The sequence below is a fragment of the Mustela putorius genome, unplaced genomic scaffold (genome assembly GCF_011764305.1).
Source record: "Mustela putorius furo isolate JIRA1106 unplaced genomic scaffold, ASM1176430v1.1 tig00537227_pilon_pilon_pilon, whole genome shotgun sequence".
Lineage (NCBI taxonomy): Eukaryota > Metazoa > Chordata > Mammalia > Carnivora > Mustelidae > Mustela > Mustela putorius.
Genome location: NW_025422368.1, coordinates 29477479 through 29502743, shown reverse-complemented (window position 1 = coordinate 29502743; position 25265 = coordinate 29477479). Strand labels below are relative to the sequence as shown.

The following is a 25265-nucleotide window of genomic DNA, read 5'->3' as shown; positions in this document are numbered from 1 at the left end:
TTCTCAGTGGTGACTGAAGCTGTTACTTTATCATTTTATGTAATGCTAAATGACTAGAGATCAAAGGCATGTTGCTATAATAGGTTATATTTTCAGTAAGAATAATAGCCTGGGTTTTCAGTTTGGTTTGGATTGGCTTTTCTTTTTTATATTGATCAGTCATCAGGATTGATGATGCAGAAGTCATTGCTGATTGAAATTACCTAGTTGCACTAAAAGTTCTAACTGGAGTTCTCCCAAAGTGTGACAGTATCTGAGAGCAGTCTTACATACTGGTGTCACTGACCAGAACTATAGATTTATATAAATATATTTCCTCATTATTATCTTTCCTTATTAAGTATATGAATACTTGAAAGAAAAACCTGAAATTGTACAAAGAGATCTGAATGGCTAATATCAGCACCCATTCATGGGCATGAGATAGGCCACAGATCACCAGGTAATAATTCCTGTTGGCTCTCAGTCCTGTGTAGTTGTGGTGTCTTCAGGCAGTCCTTTTTTAAAAAATCAGCCATTAATAAAGTACTTAATTGTTACGGGACGCCACTGTTGGATAACAATGACCTTCAGACTCTCTTCCTAAACCCTGTTTATTCATTTGCATCAGTTGAAGTTAGATCTTATTTTTTTCTTCAGATTTCCATTACTATGTTCTTATCCAAAGGAAATCTTCATTGAAGTTTATTTTGTACACCCTTACAATGTGCTTCTCTGACATTGCATCACAGGTTCCTGAAATACAACTGAAAATATAGTGATGATATCATGTTTTATGATCTGTTACTCTGAATCATAGCCATTGGGGTTTCTCACTGGTGAACCTTTATGTTTGCATTTTCTTAGAAAAAAGAGGACATCAGAAAAATTACCTATGCGGGAATTTTTTTAGAATTGGTAATATAAAAAGGACCTAAAGCTGAATCAAAACAAATGCTAAATCAGTGTACATTGTGTTGAAAGATTCCTCTACATTTAATAATCATTCTGCCATCTTTTACAATTACCTTTTTGTACTAGAGTTTTTATAAAATAATAATAAATACTTGTTTTTAAAGGTACAGCTAATTTTAACAAATACCTACAGTCCTGTGAGCATTTTTTGAGTCCTCATAAAATGTCTAATTTTATCACATATTTCCCCAAAGCCCTTTTTTTGGGGTTTACATATATATATTTATGAATTTTAAAATATATACATATGTATATTTTAAAAGGATACTGTAGAAAGTTAGATTTTTATTAACAAAAGTAATTTAATGGCAGCCCCATATTTTTAAGTATTGTTAGATATTTTATTATGAAGAAGCTCTTTCTAAATATAGTACATATCCTCATGTATGTATGTCAATAATAAAGTTTGTATAATACACTTCTCAAATTGAAGCTTGAGCATGCCTCAGGCTTTTAAAATTCTATATAGCCCATTTTCATTTGCTTTTCTAGTGTTGTGAGGTACTTCAAAAAAAGGTATTCAAACCCAGAATTTTTTTTCTTTTGCTAGAGATGAGTTTGAAAAATGGAAAGTTTTGCCATGAAACATGATTATGCAGAATTTAATGAGAATATTCATGAAATTACTTTTTTCTTATTAGGATTTTCATAATGATGAGTAAGTAAGCAAACTTCTTCAATTCTAGATTGAAATTTTTTAAGTAAGAAATTTTAAAGTTTTTAAAATTTAGTTAAAATTAGTTTAAAATTTTTAAGAAAGAGATTTTTTAAGTAATCTATACCCATCTTAAGAAGAGCCTCAGTAGGAGTACCTGGGGGTCTCAGTGGGTTAAGCCTCTGCCTTCAGCTGAGGTCATGGTCTCAGGGTCCTGGGATCGAGCCCCGTGTCGGGCTCTCTGCTTGGCAGGTAGCCTGTTTCCCCTTCTCTCTGCCTGCCTCTCTGTCTACTTGTGATCTCTGTCTGTCAAATAAATAAAATAAAATCTTTAAAAAAAAAAAAAGAAGAGACTCAGTAATTATTATCAGTTATGGAAAATAGGCCATGCTTAAAAGTTAATTATTTAAAGAATAATCTTGTTTCCTTATTCTTTTCTTCTGATAGCTAAAAGCAATATATCGTGCAAGGCTGATTATTTTAAGATTTTATTAGTGTCTAATAATGAATATTTTTATTGAATAATTTTATAAAAAGTTTAAATAAATTTTTTAGTGGTACTAAAAACAGAGAAACAATGAAATAAATCTAACATTGTGCAATATATTTATATGGCTATAAGGATCTATCACTCCTAAATGATAACACAATACACATTTTTTTATTAATTTGCCAACCGATATGAAAATGAATATGCAATAAGATGTCCTAAATAAAAACAGTATACTAAGGGATGCCTGGGTGACTCAGTTAGTTAAGCCGCTGCCTTCAACTCAGGTCATGATCCCAGTGTCCTGTGATAGAGTTCCACCTGGGGTTCATTGCTGGGCGGCAAGCCTGCTTCTCCCTCTGCCTGCCCTGCCTGCTGCTTCCCTGCTTGTGCACTCACGCGCTCTCTCGCTCTCTCTCTCTCTCTCTGACAAATAAATAAATAAAATCTCTTAAAAAAAATAGTATACTAATAACCTAAATTTATATTCCACATTGCTAAATTTCCATTTTAAAATCCTAGTCATTTTTCTGTTGACCCTGGGATATAGGATAGAATTCATCTTTTAATCTAGGTATAACACTATTCACTAGTTACATCCAAATTTTACATTCCATGGTTTAGTAAAGCTGTTTTACATTTAACTTTAAATATTAAGTGTATTTGGACATTTAGAAGCTAAAGGCTTTATATCTCTAATTTCTTATAAATGAGAAAATTTAATTTTGGCATTATCTTAATTTCTTATCCTGACTCTAAGCATTTTAAAACTTTTCATCACTTCCCCCCCCCCCCCCCAGAAAAGAGTACAAATTATTTTCTTGGATCTAGGTGCTTTAATTGAGAATGACATTTGACACTTTAGGACATATTCAATCTTTATGTTAAAATAGTGCACAAGTATTCTGACTTTTGTCATTAAATTCATTTTTCATGTGATAATTCATTTCTATGAAAGTTTTGTTTAATCACTGCATACCCTTAAATAGTCACAGATTCATTTGCATGAGGATGTGAAAGTAATGTCTTGAAATGAAACATAAATCCAGGATATTTTACTGTATGTTTGTAATGCTTACATTTTTAACCTCCTGATACCCACATTTCTAGATCAATTCAAAGTGACCTGCTGTTTAAATTATGCCTCCTTTTGAAGATGTAACTGGCAAGCAGTATTTTAGAGTGGGGATATATAGTTATAACATTTTTTTATCATTTTTATTCATTTATATGTGTTTACATGAAGTTTAATTTTCCAATCTAGAATATAGTGGGGATACATTACTCCCATCCCCACTTTGAGAAAAAATGTGCCATTTAGTATACACGCAATGAGCCCAAGTAAATTTTTCCTGCTGTGTTTTTGTAACTGTCTTAGCAGTCAGTATAAAGTCAAAAGACAAGAGAGCGTGAAATAGTGCCTGCAGAGGCTATGATACCTGTGCTGTAACTGACGGGGATGGCTTTTGAAATCTTGATTAACACAAGCAGAAATGAAGATTTGTTTGACCAAAAGATATTGGGAAGAAGCCGTAGAAAGGATGTTTAAATGCATTGAACAGTAATTTCTTATAGTACCATAAGATAAATGGTGTCAATGAACACATATAAACTTTTTATGAAATTTGATTATCCATAGTTTACAAAATAGGCTTTCAGTTTTATGAGGTTTTGAATGAGTTTCCTCTTTTCAATTAAATCCATCCTTTTTCCCCATTATCTTTTAGTTCTTAAGACAGAAGAGCAAGATAAGTTTATATTGTGTATGTGTGTTTCTATATTATGTTTATGTATACAGTATGTTAAAGGTTTTGTTAATAAAGTTGTACTGAGATGTGTTGGCATTTGAGTACACATACACAGTTGTGTGATTATGTGTATACTGTGAAGATGGTTTTGACTGCTGAAATATGCCTGGTTTGAATATTTGATTCAGTACAGTTGCTATGATTGTATTTTGTCAATTTTTCACTAAAATAATGTGTGTCTTACAAATGGAAAATGTAAGGTGCTGTATAATTTGTTTGACCAACTTATTTTGTTTGACAAGCTTAAGTTAACACCATTTTATGTATCTTGCATATTGTATCACTGTTAAATATTTTTCTACTTTTGTAATGATCTGTGTTTGAATTAAACTTCTTAAAGTATAAGAATCATTAAAATCCCATTTTTGTTATTGTTATATAAATCTAAAATGTTAACTATAGGCTAAATATTTTTTAATATTATTTTTAAACTTGCTCCCTGACCTTTTTTCCTATAGCTGTCACAAGATGAATGTAGAGGCACGTTATATAAATACAGACCTGAAGAAGTAGATATCGATGTAAGTGTCAGTATACTATGTATCTTGTCAGTACTCTGTTATATTTTCTGACAAAACACTGGAAATAAGCATGACAAAAACTTCCTCTTCCTCCCTTGCCCTCTAAAATGACATCAAATAAAGTAGCGTTTTCTTCTTTTACACTTGGGTTAAATTAAATCATCATTCCTCTGTTCTGTAACAACCTCTTCCCCCATAATTAGCAGTTGAGCAGACTAAGAGTCACTTAAAGGAAAGTAAAAGACATTTCTAATAACAGAAAGTATGGAGGACTGGAGACAAAGTAAAATTGTCAGTCTTCTAATATCAGCCTCTGAAAGTTCTGTCACTACTTCCTTTTTAAAATTTAGTCTTATTTTTATTGTATTTTAAATTGGTTGGCTTACAGCATTATATCTTCTCATTTCAGTATATTGTATTTGGTATAGCTTGAGTTTTGTCATCTAACAAAAATAGGTTATCACTTTAAGAGAGACCACGGCAAAGAAAATGAAGTCTCCAGTTTCTTGCCTACTTACCATTATGCAGTCAAGTTTGGGGCATATTTACAGGGTTTACTGTAGTATTGAAATTTTCATGGAATATCCGCTGATTCTTTTGTAATTAAGAAATTGGGGTAATACCAAAAATTTCAAAAAACTATTGAAAATGATTTTTTTCTCTATTTAGCAAATTTATATTTGTATTATTGAAATTAGAAGCAATCTTTTGCATACATTTTCTAAACATAAGAGCATAATTTTTAAAATATAAAAACAGAATCCAGTTGATATTTTCATTAAGGAGGTAAAACCACCCTGAAATAATTTAAAGTTATATGAGACTGCTTGATTACTAACAATATCTCGAATTACGTAGATTAAACAGTATGGTTGAAATGCTTTTTCACTTTATATGCATGTTCATTAAGCATTGTATCTTTAGAAGCTAATTGGGGGCTCCTGGATGGGCTCAGTTAGCTCATCCACCTAACCAACTGGCTGGAGCCCCATGTCAGGCTCCCTGCTCGGGGGCGGGGGGCTGCAGCTCTCTCACCTCCCCAGCTGTGCTCTTTGTCCCTATCCCTGTCTTTCTCTCTCACAAATAAATAAATAAAATCTTTTTAGAAATTAGTAAATAAAATAAAAGCTGCTTTTTCTGTTACCGATTGAAATAAAGATTGACCTCGTTAGGTATTCTATGGCTATTTTCAATGTGTTTTCTTGTCACACCTACCTGGAGTTACAGGACTACCTACCGCCAGTTACAGGAAAATTTTTAAAAATTGCTAACAACAGATTTTCTCTTAAAACCTAGGCCAAGTTAAGCCGGTTGTGTGAACAAGATAAAGTGGTACATGCCCTGGAAGAGAAACTTCAGCAACTCCACAAGGAGAAAGTAGGACAACCCTATTTATTATATACAAGTGATGTTACTTTTTATACTTCTTATCAGGACACTGATAAAACGAAAGTAAAAAGAATTAATTCAATGATGCAGAACATTAAGTGTAATTATTTTTATTATAATAGTACACGCTTGAGCAAGCTTTGCTATCAGCCAGCCAAGAGATAGAAATGAATGCAGATAACCCAGCAGCCATTCAGACCGTGGTGCTGCAGAGGGACGACCTACAAAACGGACTGCTCAGCACATGCAGAGAACTCTCCCGAGCCACTGCTGTAAGTAGCAGAGTTTTTCTAGAAGAGTCACTGAGATACTATACACCTTTTTTTCCTTTTTTCTATTTGTTTCTATGTAATTTCACTGTCTTTTTAGTTCTTTTCTATAATGAGAAATTAATTTGCTATTAACTAATAAAAATTAAGGGGCGATTTGCTTTCTGATGCAAAATAAATACAATTATTTCTCTTATGGTAAGCATTCTTTTCCTTGTGAGATAGTTGTTTTGTAAGGGAGCTAAATACTCCGTTTATGTATTATTCAAATGAAAACTTAGTAAAAATGTTACCATTTATTGCATTAAGAAAATAAGTATTTCAGGACACCAGCCAGGCTCAGTTGGTAGAGCATGTGACTCTTGATCTTGGGGTTGTGAGTTCAAGCCCCATGTTGGGTGTAGAGATTACTTGAAAATAAACTCTTCAAGGGGCACCCGGGTGGCTCAGTTGGTTAAGCCATTGCCTTCGGCTCAGGTCATGATCCAAGATCCTGGGATCAAGCCCCACATTGGGCTCTCTGCTTAGCGGGGAGCCTGCTTCTCCCTCCCTATCCCTGCTGCTCTGCCTACTTGTACTCTGTCTCTTTGTCAAATAAATTAAAACCTTTCAAAAATAAATAGATAAATGGGCGCCTGGGTGGCTCAGTGGGTTAAGCCGCTGCCTTCGGCTCAGGTCATGATCTCAGGGTCCTGGGATCGAGTCCCTCGTCGGGCTCTCTGCTCAGTGGGGAGCCTGTTTCCTCCTCTCTCTCTCTCTGCCTGCCTCTCTGACTACTTGTGATCTCTCTCTGTCAAATAAATAAATAAAATCTTAAAAAAAAATAAATAGATAAATAAAATCTTTTTTTTTTTAATGAACTATTTCATGGATTTTAGGGGAATTAGACTAATTTTGAGAAGGTGGTAATTCGATTCATTTAACCATTTCACTAGGAAGCCATTGACCTCATTTCATGGCTTCAGTGTGATTTCAGGTTGCATATTTCCATCAGTTCATTTGATTCTCTTAATGATACTGTATTGTTCATATTTTAAGAATTTAATATCCTTTCAGTTGTGGTCTCCTTGAAATCAGAACCCTGTCTCATTTATCTTTGTTACTCTAGCATCCAGTACTGTAGGATATGCATTAAAAATCTGGTGATTGAGGGGCACCAGGGTGGCTCAGTCAGTTATGTGTCCGACTCTTGATTTCAGCTCATGTCCTGATCTCAGAGTTGTGAGTTCAAGATTTGTGTTGGGCTCCGTGCTCACTCAGCCTTTCAAAAAAAAAAAAAAAAAGGTGATGATTGAACGGAATGACTTACCCAGTGTTAAAAGCTAATAAATGCCATGCCTAGAATCAAAACTCCTATCTTCTGAGCATAATCCTGAAGACTCAAATCTATATAGATTTCTCTAATAGAGTCACAAAGAAAATATAGGCACCTGAAATATCTACAAGGACGTAGTCACTTAGTTCACCAATGGTCGGTAGGATTTGGATAGGAAGAGGCAGTAAAGGGTAGTCCACACAGGATAAAAGGATAAAATGCCTCGAACCACAACAAAGAAAAGAGAATATGAGAGACGTGTTTGGAGAAACAAAAAATCAAAGTAACTGACTGCAATAGAAGATTAGGAATATGACATTAGAAAGGGAAAATGGGGGGGTGCCTGGGTGGCTCAGTGGGTTAAAAGCCTCTGCCTTCGGCTCAGGTCATGATCTCAGGTCCTGGGATTGAGCCCCACATCCCGCTCTCTGCTCAGCGGGGAGCCTGCTTCCTCCTCTCTCTCTCTGCCTGCTTCTCTGCCTAGTGATCTCTCTCTGTCAAATAAATAAATAAAATCTTTAAAAAAAAAAAAAAAGAAAGAAAGGGAAAATGGGGCTACACTGTCACTGCCAAGCTAATGAAAAGTTCAGTATCCCTATGGCAACCTGAGTCAAATCAAAATGTAGTTGGGTACTATTTCATGACTTGGTATCTGTTTTAGAAAATTCTCAGGATGTATAGTGTTCAACTGAATTATTATCTTTTCCCTTACCAAATGGGTTTAGTAAGTTAAATTTGGTCAGTAGGCTTAAAAATGTTCTAGTAGAAATTAATCCTGTTTGAATATCCCATTTTCGGGGCGCCTGGGTGGCTCAGTGGGTTAAGCCTCTGCCTTCGGCTCAGGTCATGATCCCAGGGGCCTGGGATCAAGTCCCGCATTGGGCTCTCTGCTCAGCAGGGAGCCTGCTTCTCCTCATCTCTCTCTCTGTCTGTCTCTCTGCCTATTTGTGATCTCTCTCTCTGTCAAATAAATAAATAAAATCTTTAAAAAAAAAAAAAAGAATATCCCATTTTCTTGTTGTTACCAATGTAATCACTTTCCAGGTTTCTTTGCCTTCAGTGTTATTCATTTGGTCATTACAAACTCTCAATGTGTTCTTCTAAGACATGTCTTCACATAGAATACAAACTGTACAACTTTTGCCTTTGTAAACTTGTTCATATTTGTAGCTCAAGCCTTACAGCATATGGTTAACATTCAGTGGATGCTGGTTAAACTTAAAACTGAATTACATTTATGCTAGCAGAATCCCAGAGGATTCCTCTGATCCTTTTCACAGTTGGTTGAGGTCATTTGTTCAAATCCAAGTCATGAGGTTTAGAAGATGCAAGAGGTATAATAATAACACTTCCACACTTCCATAGAGCAGAGCTTTGATCCTAAGAACATCTTCTCCTCACCAGGTTAGTCATTTAGGTTTATAAAATTAGGATTAACACAAGGCAGACAATTAAAGCAGTGTCCCCATTATGTTTTATTTAATTGTTGATACTATATCTCGTCTCTGTAAGCCCCATCCAATAAGCATACCTGCTTTAAGCACATAGTGCCTCTGTGTTCTCACCTTGGTTTCTGCTTCTTTTTACCTAAGCCTGTCGGTTACCCTTGAAATTTTTCAGTGTGTCATTGTCTTAGTTTGGGGTCTTTTCTGAAAGCAGAACCTAAGATGAACTGGGCTAAGATTGTTTATTAGGAGATGATTCCAGGATGCAGAAAGGAGGGTATGTGGAGAATGAGACAGGAAGGGAGAAAAGCCAGTAAAAGTTTACCTACAGAGCTGGTTCCCACTGTATGCAACTGGGGACTCTCCGAGGAAATGAGTAGATAGCCCTGAATTTTCTACTGAAGGCTGGGGGCTATCTCTCTTTCATTGGTTGAAGTTGCCCCAGTGCCCTTAATTCACCCACACTTCCAAACTGCCTTAGCTGACTTGGCATGAGACACTGGTACCACAGTGCCTTGAAATTAAGTGGGCAAAGGAGTTACAGTGTGAAGCACTGTCTCGTCTGCTACAATTTCCTCTCTTAGAATTTATATTAGGCCTCATGTCTGTAAGAGAAATATTCTCAGGCTTTCTCAGCTCAATGGGGGCTTCTCTTACTCTACCCAGCAATTCAAGGAAACAGATAATTTGTGACTCATCTAAATAGCAGCAAAATATATATGTAATTCTGTGTTTTTCTCATATGTTATCTGGTTTGATCTTTAAGAAAAGCCTGTGCAAAATAAATAAAATTACTATCTCCATTTATTTTCATATTTATTATTTTCACTGCACGGATGAAAAAACTGAGGTTCGTGGAGGCTAAATTACTTGTGTTGTGACATAATTAATAAGGAACAGAATCAGCACCTAAATCAAGGACTTTTTCTTAGGTTTCTCTGCTTTCTACTCCATTTCAGTATCTGTATGGTCACATAACATGTACTTTATGGAACTTGAAATCAAATTTTTTTTTTAAGATTTTATTTATTTATTTGACAGAGAGAGATCACAAGTAGGCAGAGAGAGAGAGAGAGAGGAAAGCAGGCTCTCCGCTCAGCAGAGAGCCCAATGCGGGACTCGATCCCATGACCCTGGGATCATGACCTGAGCCGAAGGCAGCTTAACCCACTGAGCCACCCAGGCACCCCTGAAATCAAATTTAAATCATCTTACTCAAAAATCCAGAATTGGAATTTCAGAAATCATAAAACAGGTATAAAGATCTCCCATTCATCCTGAGTCATGGTAGTAATTCGCTTATATATTTATCTACAGCAAAATAATACCAAAATACCAAGTAATAACAAAAATCAGGAATATTTCTTAGAGCAGTTACTGGGAGCCAGATTCTAAGTACTATACATGTGCTTAGTCCCCATAACTCCTTAGCATGGGTACTATTATTACTATGTTATAAACAAAAAACTGAATCAGAGAGATTACCCAGGGTTACAGTGAGTAGGTTATATGTATAGACTTCCATTAAACTTAGGTGTGGTCTAAGTTGAATTGTAGCTAGGGGGACCATAAGTAAACAGATTTTAGACTCCAGTGGATATACTAGAGCCTAGGGTTATAAACTTAAAAGGGACAGGAAATCAGGACAAACAAAATGCCTTGGGGAAAAGCTTGCCCATTAAATATATTCATATACCCATTCATCCTCTATGTAATAAAGAGCTTCTGAGAATCATTGTCAATTTTTTGTAGTCCTTCCATCAATATTCATGAATTGGCATGGAATCTGTTTTGAAAGATTTTAAGATAGTTTTTTTTAAAAGATCTATTTATTAAAGAGTGAGCACATGCGTGAGGAGAAGGAGAGGCAGTGGGAACGTTCAAGTACACTCCCTGCTGAGCTCTGAGCCTGATGCAGGGCTGGATCTCATGATCCACAAGATCATGACTGGGACGGAAACCAAGAGTCAGACGCTCAACCAACTGGACCACCCAGGTGCCCCAAAATAATTTATAAATCACCTGGCTATTTTTTCTTAAAGATTTTATTTATTTATTTGACAGAGAGAGATCACAAGTAGGCAGAGAGGCAGGCAGAGAGAGAGAGGAGGAAGCAGGCTCCCTGCTGAGCAGAGAGCCCGATGCAGGACTCGATCCCAGGACCCTGAGATCATGACCTGAGCCGAAGGCAGTGGCTTAACCCACTGAGCCACCCAGGTGCCCTCACCTGGCTATTTTATAATTACAACACAACATCCCCCCAAAAGAGATAGTCCACTGTCATACACCTCCTGACGTGCTGCCGTAGAAAGTACCCAGCAACAGTTGTGAGGTTATTTTTTACCAGAAAATCAAATCTGAATCTCGACAAGCCTCAGTATGTAACTACAAGTTTATAGGAAATAGAAGGAAACAGAGGAGCATGTAAGGAATACTGCAGGAATTCAATTAGCAAAATGTAGAGTAGGAGAAATTCTGTAGGTCGGGTAACTCAGTCTCATCCCCATATAAGTAACAAGGGCATAGAGAGGAGGATAGGGGTTATCATTTTTTACAACACTTAAGGAAGGGGCGCCTGGGTGTGTCTGTCGGTTAAGCATCTGACTAGCATGATCTCGGGATTCTGGGATCAAGCCCCACTCTGGGCTCCCCACACAGCGGGGAGTCTGCTTGTTCCTCTCCCTCTACCCCTCCCGCTGCTCATGCACTCCCCCTCTCTCTCACATACACTCTCTCTAAAATAAATAAAACCCTTTAAAAAGCTTTTTTAAGGAATAAATATTAATGATTTTTAAATCAAGAATTTCCATGTTATTTTTTATTTTAAGTTTCTTTTCTTAAGAAATACATTCTGAGAGTTCCCTGGGCGGCTGAGTCAGTTAAGTATCTGCCTTGGGCTCAGGTGATCCTGGGATCCTAGAATCAAGCCCCTGTTGGGCTCCCTGCTCAGCAGGGAGTCTGCTTCTCCCTCTCTCTGCCACACCCCCTCACACCGCACTGGTGCTCTCTGTCACTCCCTCTATCTCTCAAATAAATACAGTCTTTTTTTTTTTTTTTTAAGAAATACATACTGAAGTATTTATAGGTGAAATTATATGATGCTTGGTATTTGCCTTAAAATAATTCCACAAAGATACAATAGGAGTACTGCAGTACTCAAAGAATGGGAGTACAACCAGATTGGCCATGTTGTATTTAGAGTGGGTCCTACTTTTGTGTATGTTTGTAAATTTCCATTGTGTGTGTCTGAGAAAGCAAAAAAAAAATCCACAAAATTGCTAACAAAAGTGTACTACAATAATAGGTATTTTTTTCTTTTTCTTTCCCTGTATTCTAGCTTTTCTACATTTATAAGTATATGAATTTATTACATATAAAATTTGTACAAAAATAATAACCACTTTCTTTGAGATAGAATATAGTTTTTATTTCAGAGATCAGAAGAGAAACTACAGATACAAGTTAAAGATTAGAAATACAGATTACACATTTATGTGTGTGTACCATATTGTGTAACTGTTCTCATGGCTATATTTTGTTCTGAATTGCCATTGATACTGGACAAGAAAACGAGGGGTGCTTGCCTGACTCTGTCGTTAGGGCATCCAACTCTTGATCGTTGGGGTTGTAAATTCGAGCCACAGGTTAGGTGTAGAGAAATTACTTAAAATCTAAAAAAAAAAAGAAAAGAAAAGAAAGGATAGGTCTTCCTACATTAAAAACTTAGAAATGAATTATTAGTCCTATTACTTTCTTAATAAAGATCATAATATGTATTCAGTATAGCTCTACTGCTAAATATTGAAATCCTCATTTTACTTGTTCCACATCCTAAAGTTAGACTGAGTCAAATTTTTGAAAATCTTCTGCCACCCCTGTAACAATCATACATGTGTACACATTTTTTTTACCTTTGTTAGAGTTAACATATTCTCAGAAAAGCACCCAATTTAAGTGCACAAATATGACTGATAGTGCACAAATATGACTGATATCCATATCAAGGCACTGAATTTTACTAGCATGCCGGAAATTCCCCTCCCAGTGACTACTTCCCTAGCAGACCACTACCTGCCTTAAACTATGTGTAAAGTTTTTTGCTTACTTTTGAACTTTAGAAGCTACATATATATAAATCATATATAATTATACAGTATGTGTGTTCTTTGGCTCCTTTTAACATTGTGAGAGTCATTGCTATGGTTGTAGATTGGAAGATTTCATTTATTCTCTTAACTGTATACAGCATGAAACTTTCTATATTTTTATCAAAAGCACTATTTCCTAACTTAATGCCTGTGATTTTAAGGTAATTGTATGTTCAGAAGTCATTACCCCCTTTTAATTGCCTTATCGTACTGTGTATTATCTTCTTGACAAAAAAACAAAACAAAAAACAGGTCATATCTAAAGATTTTCAGCATGGTACTTGTAGATTCGTTAATGAAATGCTCAGGCAGGTACTGGGAGAAGCTGGTGTTAAAGCCAGTGCTGCCCCTTTGCTTGCTCTCCTCTTTTGGTTTGTGTTCTGCCCAGCCATAGTCATGTTTGAGGAGCCCAGAGATAGAGGAGAAGTAGGTAAGCCCAGCAGGAAGATGGGACTCAGGCCAAATGTTACAGTCCAGTGGCAGGACTTTGTAGTCTAGAAAACTTGAGAGTATATTGTGTTTCTTCACCTTTAAAATAATTTCTGGCTTGGGACGCCTGGGTGGCTCAGTTGGTTGGGCAGCTGCCTTCAGCTCGGGTCATGATCCCAGCGTCCTGGATCGAGTCCCACATCGGGCTCTTTGCTCCACAGGGAGCCTGCTTCTCCCTCTGACTCTGCCTTCCACTCTGTCTGCCTATGCTCGCTCTCGCTCACTCTCTCTCTGACAAATAAATAAATAAAATCTTTTAAAAAAAAAAAATAATAATAATAATTTCTGGCTCTACAGTGTATGTTTCCTATACTTTGAGTATAAGAAAGACACAGATTCTTACCTTCCTATAAAATGTTCTTATATTTAGATGCTTCTGTAGGCTTTGGACAGTGTCTTTTCTACATGAGAGGTTAGGTGTTAGGGTGGCAATGCCATCTTACTTAACTGTCGGGCTGCCATTGGGTCTGCAGATAAGAAAGTAAATAAGAAGATCAGTATCCTTATTCAGGTAAAAGTTTGCTGGAGCCAAGTGGGAAGACTAATAGTTACACAATATAGAGGAGATATAACTCTTTAGTCCTTTTATCACCTTGCCTTTTAAAAATTTTATTAATCGTGAAACCAATTAAATAGATTCCCTAAATTACCTGTACAATATAGAGATGATAAACCTCCAGTGGTTTATCTCTACTTTTTAAAAAATGTGATTCATTATAAAACCTGCTTAAGGAGAGATCTTAGATTCAAAAAGCAATTATCCCAAATGGCCAAATTCTAACACTCATTTTAATTTTTGAAAGTATGTGGCTTGAATGGGGCACCTGGGTGGCTCAGTGGGTTAAGCCTCTGCCTTCGGTTCAGGTCACAATCTCGGGGTCCTGGTATGGAGACCCACATCAGGCTCTCTGCTCAGTGGGGAGCCTGCTTCTCCTCCCCACCCCGTCCCTGTCTGCCTCTATGCCTACTTGTGATCTCTGTCTGTCAAATAAATAAATAAAATATTTAAAAAAAAAAAAAAAGTATGTGCCTTAAGTAATTTTTTGTTGCCGGGTTTTTTTAAAGTAATTTTAAGCTAGTTGCATAATATACAAAGTAAAATAACTTTTTTTTTTTTTTAAGATTTACTTATTTGAGGGAGAGAGAAAGCACAAGCGGTGGGGAGAAGCAGATTTCCCACTGAACAGGGAGCCCAAGTTGGGGCTCCAGCCCAGGAACCTGAGATTGTGACCTGAGCCAAAGGCAGTTGCTTAACCAACTGATCCACCCAGGTGCCCCAAAAGTAAAATAACTCTTTAAAAGAGAACCGTTAGAAACAGACTGTTAAGATTATTAATCTTTCCTCCATACTCCATACCCTCTTTCCTTATCCCAAGACTATTTGTGTTGTTAAATTGACATTTCCCGTGAATTACAAGAAAAGGAAAAATGAGTTATAAAAGTTTTTATTTTGCCCATTACAAACTATGCAATTTTCTAAAACCTGGAAAGCTTGTAATTGCAGTGATAACCATATAAAAGCACATTTTTCCCCATTAATTAGTGCTGTTTGATTTTTAGGAATTGGAGCGAGCGTGGAGAGAATATGACAAGTTAGAATATGATGTAACTGTTACCAGGAACCAGATGCAAGAACAACTAGATCGCCTTGGTGAAGTTCAGGTACTAGAAGTGAATGGTTTTTTTGCATTGTCTCAACTGGTTTTGACTGGTACTGTACAATCCACCTTGTTCAATCCGTGCATGCCCTTAATATTTTTTACCTTATTGGCCCCCTGAGGTCTGAGTTTAAATACTTCCAATGATAGGAATCTTACTATCCCAGAAAGTAGCCCATTTCTCCTTGTTTAAAAGTCCTTTTTTCTTTTGGCACATGGTATGATCCGTGTCATGTTTTTGCTCCTGCCTGCCTATATTGAAGTTAGCATTGAAGTATTGAATTAAATGGATTTACCAAATAAAGGGTAATTTTTCTTTTTATAAGATTTGTTCTAATCCAGGGCTCCTGGCCTCCTGAGTCAGTACAGTGTGCAACTCTTGATCTTGGGGTTGTGAATTTGATCCCCATGTTGGCTATAGAGATTACTTAAAAATAAAATAATAAGGGGCACCTGGGTGGCTCAGTGGGTTAAAGCCTCTGCCTTCCACTCAGGTCATGATATCAGGTCATGGGGATCAAGCCCCACATGGGGCTCTCTGCTCCGCAGGGATCCTGCTTCCTCCTCTCTCTCTCTCTGCCTGCCTCTCTGCCTACTTATGATGTCTCTCTGTCAAATAAATAAATAAGATCTTTTAAAAATAAATAAAATAATAAAAACTTATTCTAATGCATTCTATATTAAATGCCTCTTTTTTTATCAAACTATTTTAGCCTGTTGACTTTTGATATGGTGTGAAAGATGCAGCACTGCGTAGTGTAAAGAATCCAGTTTTGTAAATAGTCACATCTGGAATCAAGTTCCAGGGGTTAATTTCTTGTCTTAAAATATAAACAGTAATATAGCTGTCTTAAAGTGTTCCCCTGAGAAGGGGAGATAATAAATGTTCAATAAACATAAATGATAAAAATAAAGTAAAAGTCACTTCATGCTTGTGACTATATAAATTTAGCCATCTGTATTAGAAACTTTCTGAACCAACAGTCAAGTCAATACAAGGACTAAAAGTTAGTAAATTTGACTCTTAGAAAACCAGCTGTCTTCCATCTGTGCTGTCCAGTATAGTAGCCACTGGCTACATGCTACTGTTGGGAACTTGAAATATTGCCAGTGTGACAAGAAACTGAATTTTTTTTTAAGTTTTTTTTTTTTTTAATTTATTTATTTGACAGAGAGATCACAAGGAGGGAGAGAGGCAGGCAGAACAGAGAGGGGGAAGCAGGCTTCCCACTAAGCAGAAAGCCCGATGTGGGGCTCGATCCCAGGACCCTGAGATCATGACCTGAGCCAAAGGCAGAGACTTAACCTACTGAGCCACCCAGGCATCCCAAGAAACTGAATTTTAAATTATATTTCATTTTAGTTATCTAAATTTAAGGAACCACATGTGGCTGTGACTTCTATATTGAGCAGCGGGGTTAATACTAACTACAGTAGGGAAAGAAAAAGAAAAAAAACAAAAACCTGAAATATCTAAGGAATAACCCAGGAGTCAGCAAACTTTTTCTGTAAAAGAGGAGATATTAAAGTTGTGAAAATTCATTTTTAGCTCTTAGGCCACAGCAGTTTACCTGATTTAACTTAACAAAAAACATTGATCCTGAAAATGTAACATCTACATTATAGGGCATAAGACTTGAATAAATAGACAAGTGGAATTGGTAACCCTTGTCCATGGATGGCCTGATTTAACATTCTCTCAATGAAAATTCTTTGTATACAAACTCAAATTCTGTTGGACCAGATTTCCTCCAGAATTCTTTGAAAAAATTAGCAAAACGATACTAATGTTTTAAAGGTATATGAAGACCACAGTAGTTATTATTTTGAAAAAATAAAGAACTAGGGGTACCTGGGTGGTTCAGTGGGTTAAGCCTCTGCCTTTGGCTGGGGTCATGGTCTCAGGGTCCTGGGATCAAGCCCTGCATCAGGCTCTTTGCTTACCAGGGAGCCTGCTTCCCCTCTCCCTGCCTGCCTCACTGCCTACTTGTGATCTCTCTCTCTCTCTCTCTGTCAAATAAATAAATAAATAAAATCTTTTAAAAAAAAAAAAAAGAAAGAAATAGAAGGCCCACTCTATGAGATATAGATAGCACTGCACATAGACCAGTTACATAATGACTCTGCACTTTAGGATTCACAACTGTAAAATAAAAATAATAGTGCCTACCTCTATCAGTATTGTAATGACTAAATATGTTGATATTCTTGAAGCAGTTAGAATAGTATCAGGCACATAAAATAAACTAAGTGTTTATTAAATAAATAACTAAATGGGGCACGTGGCTGGCTTAGTCGGTAGAGCAGGTGACTTAATCTAGAGGTTGTGAGTTCAAGCACCACATTGAGCATGGACCTTCCTTTAAAAACAGTAATAATAAATTAAGTAAAGAAGCAAACAATGAGGGCAACATAAACAGACTTAAAAGATGGCATGTTGGCAAGAAGTATTGTTGACCACTAAAATTCAACAAGACTGTTCTGATCTGCAAAGAAATTTCTTTTTGACTTGGAGAAGCAATACATTAGGAAAGTGGACAGAGAACATGACTAGTTAATCTATAGAAAGTAGAACAGATTGCTAACAAGTGTTTGAATATTGTTCAAAGTCACCAGGAATCAGAAAAAATACAAAATAATAAAAAATGAGATTTTCATTGTGCACCTTTCAGATAGGTAAAACTTACATAAATTTTTTAATTATTGCAAAAGTAATATGTATCCTATATACATGTGCATATATCTGATTTTTATCATTGAAATTCACTCCCTAGAAGTCTGTGTCAGTATTCACATCCCTGGCTTGTTCTTGTGTTTGGGTCTTGTGTGAATACTTCCTTCTTTTATTTTGATGCTTTTAGCCCTGTGGCTTGGAAAACTGGATAACTAAGGTTACATAGTGCCTTTTTGAAGCAGCGTCGCATAGTCTATATGTTTATAGACATTAAAAGCACGTTTTCACCCCTCAGAGTACTTTAGCTGTATTGTCTGTATTCTAGTATCTTCAGTTGTCAAAAACTGATATTCAGTGAAAAAAATTTTTCTGGTCAGTATGACAGTTTTGTACTTCATTGCCCCCCCCTTTTTAAAATAAATTTATATTCCAAAAAATGATATTTCTTGTTATCCAAACTATCAGTAAGTCATAGAGTTCTATTAGAATCTTGTTGAAAACCAATATGATCTCATTTTCTAGAACTTAGGAAATTAGTATACTTCCCATTTCTTTTTTCTTCTCCCTTAAAATTTTTTTTTAATTTGAGTTTTGTGAGTTTCTATTTTGTTCTGTTTTCTTTCTGTTTTCTATTTTTCAGTCCCTTGTGACCAGCAGTAATGCAAGGCAAAGCTTATTGAAGAGATGTGAAATAGTGCACTTAAGTCTGAGAAATTGAATTTTTTCTTTCTCTGTTTCATCAAAGGCCACAGATGTTGCAAAATTTGGGAGAGTCAAATAGATCATACTAAATATTCTCAAAATTTGATCCACTGCAATTCTCACTTTTTAAAATATGTAATTAGTGGAATTTACAACTTTTTTTTCCCCTATATATGGGCTCTTTTTCCTGAAAGACTGAATCAGCAGGAATTCAGCGTGCACAGATTCAGAAAGAACTTTGGAGAATTCAGGATGTCACGGAAGGACTGAGTAAACACAAACAGCAAAGAGGCACCACAGAAACAGGTGAATCAGCTTTTCGCAGTAATTGACCATAATCTGATGTCTGAGTGGAATGACACGAGGCACCTGGCTCACTCGGGCAGAACAGCATGCAACTCTTGATCTTGGGGTTGTGAGTTCAAGCCCCGTGTTGGATGTAGAGATTATTCTACAATAAATAAGTAAACTTTTTAAATAAATAAGCAAACAAGTGAATAAATGGAATGACACATAGAATTGGATTTCTTTTTGTTATTTGAATGGATTTTTGGCATCAGAAAACAGGTACTCATGTAACATTGAATCAGTACACACATTTATAAAACAAAGCAAAAGTTCACAACAAAAATTAGTTACTATTTTTTGTGTATAATTATACACATGCATAATGTTTTGCTTTTATGAATTTTTCCCACAACAAAAAATGGAATCATTGTATACTTATTTTTCAGCAATTTGGTTTTGGCTCCTGAACAGTACAGTGCAATAATAACTGTGTAAGAATCCATTGTATAGATGGACTCTAATGTATCCCATTTCTCTGTTGTTGGACATGTAGGCTGTTTTCAGGTTTGGGGTTTGTTTGTTTTTTTCTGTCATAAACCATGCTGTAATTGTATATATTAGTGTTTGTATGTGTGTTATTGTATACATAACTAAATGCACATGCTAGTACTTATGTATCACAAGAAGCTGGAAATGAGCACACAACTTTCATTTTGATAGTCACAGCCACATTGTCCTCCTAAAAAATTGTACTGAATTATGCTTAAATCAGTAGTGCTTCAGAAAACTATTTCCCGGTACTCTTATTTAAACATATTTTAACTTGTATTTCAATTTGTATTTTTAAATGTAATTGGTTTCAGATTCTGAAAACATTAATTAAAAAAGCGATTAGAAACTGAAGGCTTCATTTTAAATAAATGAAATGGGGGTGCCTGGCTGGTACAAAGGAGCATGTGACTCTTGACCTCAGGGTTATGAGTTCAAGCCCCACTTTGGGTGCAGAGATTACTTAAAAATAAAATATTTAAAAATAAAATAAGTGAGATGAAATGATTTCTCTTTTTTGTAGATTTAAATTGTTTCATTTAAGTAGTTAATATTTTATAATTTTTTTAACAGGTATGGCAGGGTCAAAGCCTTTCTCAACAGTTAAGTACAAAAATGAGGTAAGTTTGGATTGTCTTTCTCTAAATTACTTTAAACACATGAATTAGAATTTGTCTTCTCTTCATAACAAAAATGTTTCCTAAATATATTTAAGGTATTGTTTTAATCTTGAAATTTCTCTAATTCAGTAATTTGATACTTCTAACAGATGTGGTTTTTCTTCCCTTAATGCAAAAAAAAAAAAAAAAAATGGACTCACTACTTTTCATCTGTGTTAGAACTTTAACATTGTCATACTTTTTCTAATATAAGTAATTTGAATATTTATCATTGTTTCTTATTCTTCATAAAATTTGTAGGATGATTGATAGATAAGTTGGCTGTGTGTCATGCATATCATTAGAGAAATTACAACTACAAAGAGATACTGTCAACCTGATGGAAAGCATCCGTGGTCTTGAATTTTGTATTAAAACCAATCAAAAAGAAATGTTTCTTTATTTTGTCTCTTAAAATAACAATAAAAAATAGTAAGATTTTTAAATTAATTATTTTCTTTTATTTTTAAAGTGAAATAACAGTACTTTCATACATCTGTTTTGTTGCTAAGCTTCAGATGAAAGCTAACCTGTGTGTTACGGGGAAAAAAAAATAGATAAGGCCAGATTTAAGGCCCAGTTACTGACTATCATACTTTGCATTTTTTATTTTGGCTTGGCAGTATCCCTTTAATTATCTTAAAGTGACTTTAAGTTAACTTACCATTGCAAAGAATTTAGATATACTTAATTCAATGTGCTTATCTAAATAAGGTGACTATTCTACAATCTTTAGGAAGAGGAAGTAGTCCCACCTCGTCCTCCACTTCCTCGGTCCTATGACTTTACAGAGCAACCTCCCATAATCCCCCCTCTGCCCAGTGATAGCAGCTCCTTGCTCTGTTATAGCAGGGGCCCAGTCCATCTGCCTGAAGAAAAGAAGATTCATCAAGTTCAAGGATATCCAAGAAATGGATCTCACTGTGTAAGTGGCTTCAGTAGCCACAGAATAATCAATCATATACCTGATTTTTAAAGTTAATTTATTTTACACTCAAATGTGTTTTTTTTTTTTATCATAACCCCACTCACTTTTAGCCAATGTTTTTTCTATCTTTTTGTTTATATATAGTTATCATTTGTGTTTTTCCTGTTTTGGTTCTACCATTCTCATTTTTTTATAATTTTAATACTTCATAATTTCATATTTTTAATAAATGTTTTTGTAAAGTGGTTAATATACCATTTCAGGATATTAGAGGCAAAATATCTTTGGATCAGAAAGAAGTGAGAATGAAAAAAAATTGCTGCTAGGAATGATAAAAGGGTTAGGATATGGGCACTTCCACCTAGGAAAACTATTAGAGGATGTGGACATTGCCAAGGAGAGATGTTACCCATGGAAGCTGGAAATAAGAGGTTTGGGGTTAAACAAATAAATGTAAAATGTGGTAAGCCAAAAGAGAATGAAGGGGATAAGGAATGGGGCTAATTGAATTAATATGATGTAATTATTTTCAGACTTCAGATGTGCTGTGATAAAAAATGCTCTAATGACTTTGTCCCTAATAAGAATATTCTTAATTTGAAAACTGAAACTTTAGCTGGTTAAAAATATTTCAGATATTTTTTTGCTATATATATATATATCAATTATATATATCAGTTGTGCCTGTACCCAAGATAGCTGACAGAGGCTTTTAATTTTCAGGGTTTGATTTAAGGCTTTAGAAGTAAACATTGTAAAAGAAACTTGTACCAGTTTTTTGGTTTTTTGTTTTTTGTTTTGAAATTGCACATGTTCCTTTCAAGGGTCCAGATTATAGACTCTACAAGAGTGAACCTGAGTTAACAACAGTGGCAGAAGTTGATGAATCTAATGGAGAAGAAAAATCAGAACCTGTTTCAGAAATAGAAACTTCTGTAAAAGGTCAGCATTTGGAGATATGTTTTATCTCCTGTGTTTTCTAGACATTTAAACAATAATAAAATCAGTGTTGGCCCAATACATATATAAATCCACAATCCCTGATCTGAAACCTTTGGAATCTGATGAGCTCCTGAATTCAGAAGTTTCAGGTATTAGGACGGTAACATGACCCATAAACCATACATTATACATCATCTCAGCTAGGCAGGAGGCCACATCCCTTTCTGAAATAAATTAATATTTCTGGAATATTCACCCAAAGAGGAATAAAGACTAAAAAGCTTCGTATCAGTCCAGGTTAGGTTTTAGCTGAGAAATAAGTACATTGCAGACTTTTTTTTTTTTTTTAAGATTTTATTTATTTATTTGACAGAGAGATCACAAATAGGCAGAGAGGCAGGCAGAAAGAGAGGAGGAAGCAGGCTCCCCGCAGAGCAGAGAGCCCGAGTCGGAGCTCGATCCCAGGACCCTGAGATAATGACCTGAGCGGAAGGCAGAGGCTTTACCCCACTGAGCCACCCAGGTGCCCCCGTACATTCCAGACTTTTAAAAAGCTTTCCATTTCCTGAGATTTTGGGGTAGGGACATTTTGGTTTTCTTCAAAACCAAACTTACTCAGAATTGTACAAAAAAGATTAAGGGTCAAGGGGCACCCTACTGGATCCTTTGGTAGAGCATGTGACTTTTGATCTTAGGGTCATGAGTTGGAGCCCCACATTGGGTATAGAGTTTATTTAACCAAAAAAAAGTAAATAAACAAATTCAATGACATAGTATTCTTATTGGGTGTACTCTGACTTTTTAAAGCTTATTTATTTAATTATTTTTAGTAATCTCTATACACAACATGGGGGTTCAACCCTGAGGTCAAGATTTGCACACTCTTCCAACTAACCCAGGCTAGCAGCCCTGATTTTTTTTTTCTTTTTTTTTTTTCTATACTGATAATTCTTTAGGGTTGTAAAGAAAAAGGATAAAGGGGACTATAGTCAAGAATAAATAGATAGAAAAGGCCAAATACAGTGCAATGATTCAGTCTTGTTTGGATTGTGGTTTGTTTGTTTTAAAGTCAGTTAATTAATATATAATGTATTATTAGTTTCAAAGGTGGAGGTCATCAGTCATCAGTCTCATGTAATACCGTGCTTATTACATCATATGTCCTCCTTAATGTCCATCACTCAATTACCCCATCTCCCTACCCGCCTCTTGTCTAGCAATCCTAAGTTTGTTTCCTGTGATTAAGAGTCTATTATGGTTTATCTCCCTCTCTGATTTCATCTTATTTTTTCCTCTCTTCCCCCTATGATTCTCTGTTTTCTTTCTTAATTTCCACATGAGAAAGATCATATGATAACTGTCTTTTTCTGATTGACTTATTTTGCTCACCGTAATACCCTCTAGTTCTACCCATGTTGTTGCAAATGGTAATATTTCTTTTTATGGCTGAGTAATAGTCCATTGCAAGTACACACACACACACACACACAAAACATCTTCTTTATCCATTCTTTTGTCCATGGCGATCTGGACTCTTTCTATTGTTTGGCTATTGTGGACATTGCTGCTATAAACATTGGGGTGCAGGTACCCCTTCAGATCACTACATTTGGATAAATACCTAGTAGTGCAATTGCTGGGTCATAGGGTAGCTCTATTTTTAACTTTTACTTTTACTCTATTTTAACTTTTTGAAGAACTTCCATGCTGTTTTCCAGAGTAGCTACACCAGCTTGCATTCCAACCAGCAGTGTAAGAGGGTTTCCCTTTCCCTACATCCTCCCCAACATTTGTTGTTTCCTGAGTTGTTAATTTTAGCCATTTTCACTGGTGTGAGATGGTATCTTACTGTGGTTTTGATTTGTATTTCCCTATGCCAGGTGATGTGGAATATTTTTTATGTGTCTGTTGGCTGTTTTTATGTCTTCTTTGGAGAATGTCTGTTCATGTCTTCTGCCCATTTCTTGATTGGATTATTTGTTTTTTGGGTGTTGAGTTTGATAAGTTTTTGTTTTTTTTTTTTTTTTAGTTTGATAAGTTCTTTATAAATCTCAGATACCACTCCTTTATCTGATAAGACATTTGCAAATATCTTGTTCTGTATGTTGTTTTTTTGTTTAGTTGACTGTTTCCTTGCTGTGCAAGAGCTTTTTATCTCAATTAAGTCCCAGTAGTTCATTTTTGCTTTTGTTTCCCTTCCCTTTGGAGATATTGTCTTGCAAGATGTTGCTGCAGCCCAAGTCACAGACATTGCTGCCTGTGTTCTCCTCTAGAATTTTGGTGGAGTCCTGTGTCACATTTAAAACTTTTATCCATTTTGAGTCTGTTTTTGTGTATAGTATAAGGAAATGGTTTAGTTTCATTCTTCTGCATGTTACTATCCAATTTTCCCAACACCATTTGTTGAAGAAACTGTCATTTTTCCACTGGATATTCTTTCCTGCTTTGTCGCAGATTACTTGAACATATAATTGAGGGTCCATTTCTGTCTTCTTTATTCTGTCCCAGGGTTCTATGTGTCCATTTTTGTGCCAATACCATACTGTTTTGATGATTACAACTTTGTAATAGAACTTGAGGTCTGGAATTGTGATGCCACCAGCTTTGGTTTTCTTTTTCAACATTCCTCTGGCTATTCGGGGTCTTTTCTGATTCACTACAAATTTTAGGATTATTTGTTCCAGCTCTTTGAAAAAAGTGGATGGTATTTTGATAGGGATTGCATTGAATGTGTAGGTTGCTCTAGGTAGCATAGATATTTTAACAATATTTGTTCTTCCAGTCCATGAGCATGGAATGTTTTTCCATTTCTTTGTGTCTTCCTCAATTCCTTTTATAAGTGCTCTGCAGTTATTAGAGTACAGATCCTTTACCTCTTCGGTTAGATTTATTCCTAGGTATCTTATGGTTTGGGGTGTAATTGTAAATGGGATCAATTCCTTAAATTCTCTTTTTTCTGTCTCATTGCTTTATTGTTTTGTTTTTTGCAGTTTTTTGCAGTTTTATACATCTCATTGTTAGTGTATCTGAGATGCAATGTGCATTGATTTTTAATCCTGCTATGTTGCTGAATTCCTCTACAAGTTCTAGCAATTTTGGGGTGGAATCTTTTGGGTTTTCCACACAGAGTTATCATGTTATCTGTGAAGAGTAAAAGTTTGACTTTTTTGCTTATTCAAATGCCTTTCATTTCTTTTGTTGTCTGATTGCTGAGGCTAGGACTTCTAGTAGTATTTGACAATGATAGTGAATTTAGTATATTCTTTACCTGTAAGGTCGCTGTTTCTGTAGATTGTCTCTGTTCCTTTCTGGTCTGTTACTTTGGGGCTCTCTTTCTCCTTAAAGAATCCCCTTCAATATTTCTTGCAGGGCTGGTTTAGTA

General features: G+C 35.7%; 1 protein-coding gene across 13 annotated transcripts in view; it reads left to right on the top strand.

The window, feature by feature from the left end:
• The window catches only part of PLEKHA5 (pleckstrin homology domain containing A5), a 242278-nt gene that overhangs the window by 197920 nt on the left and 19093 nt on the right, over positions 1-25265 (top strand). For 4 of the 13 annotated variants that reach the window (XM_045073128.1, XM_045073127.1, XM_045073126.1 and 1 more), the window contains 8 exons: positions 4366-4428; positions 5725-5805; positions 5940-6089; positions 15044-15145; positions 18712-18823; positions 19928-19974; positions 20750-20938; positions 21766-21883. In XM_045073128.1, the coding sequence (XP_044929063.1) occupies positions 4366-4428; positions 5725-5805; positions 5940-6089; positions 15044-15145; positions 18712-18823; positions 19928-19974; positions 20750-20938; positions 21766-21883 (862 nt within the window). Of the gene's footprint in view, positions 1-3826; positions 3863-4365; positions 4429-5724; positions 5806-5939; positions 6090-15043; positions 15146-18455; positions 18824-19927; positions 19975-20749; positions 20939-21765; positions 21884-25265 lie in introns of those variants that run through there. The other 9 variants (XM_045073130.1, XM_045073133.1, XM_045073132.1 and 6 more) reach the window with 4 other exon arrangements.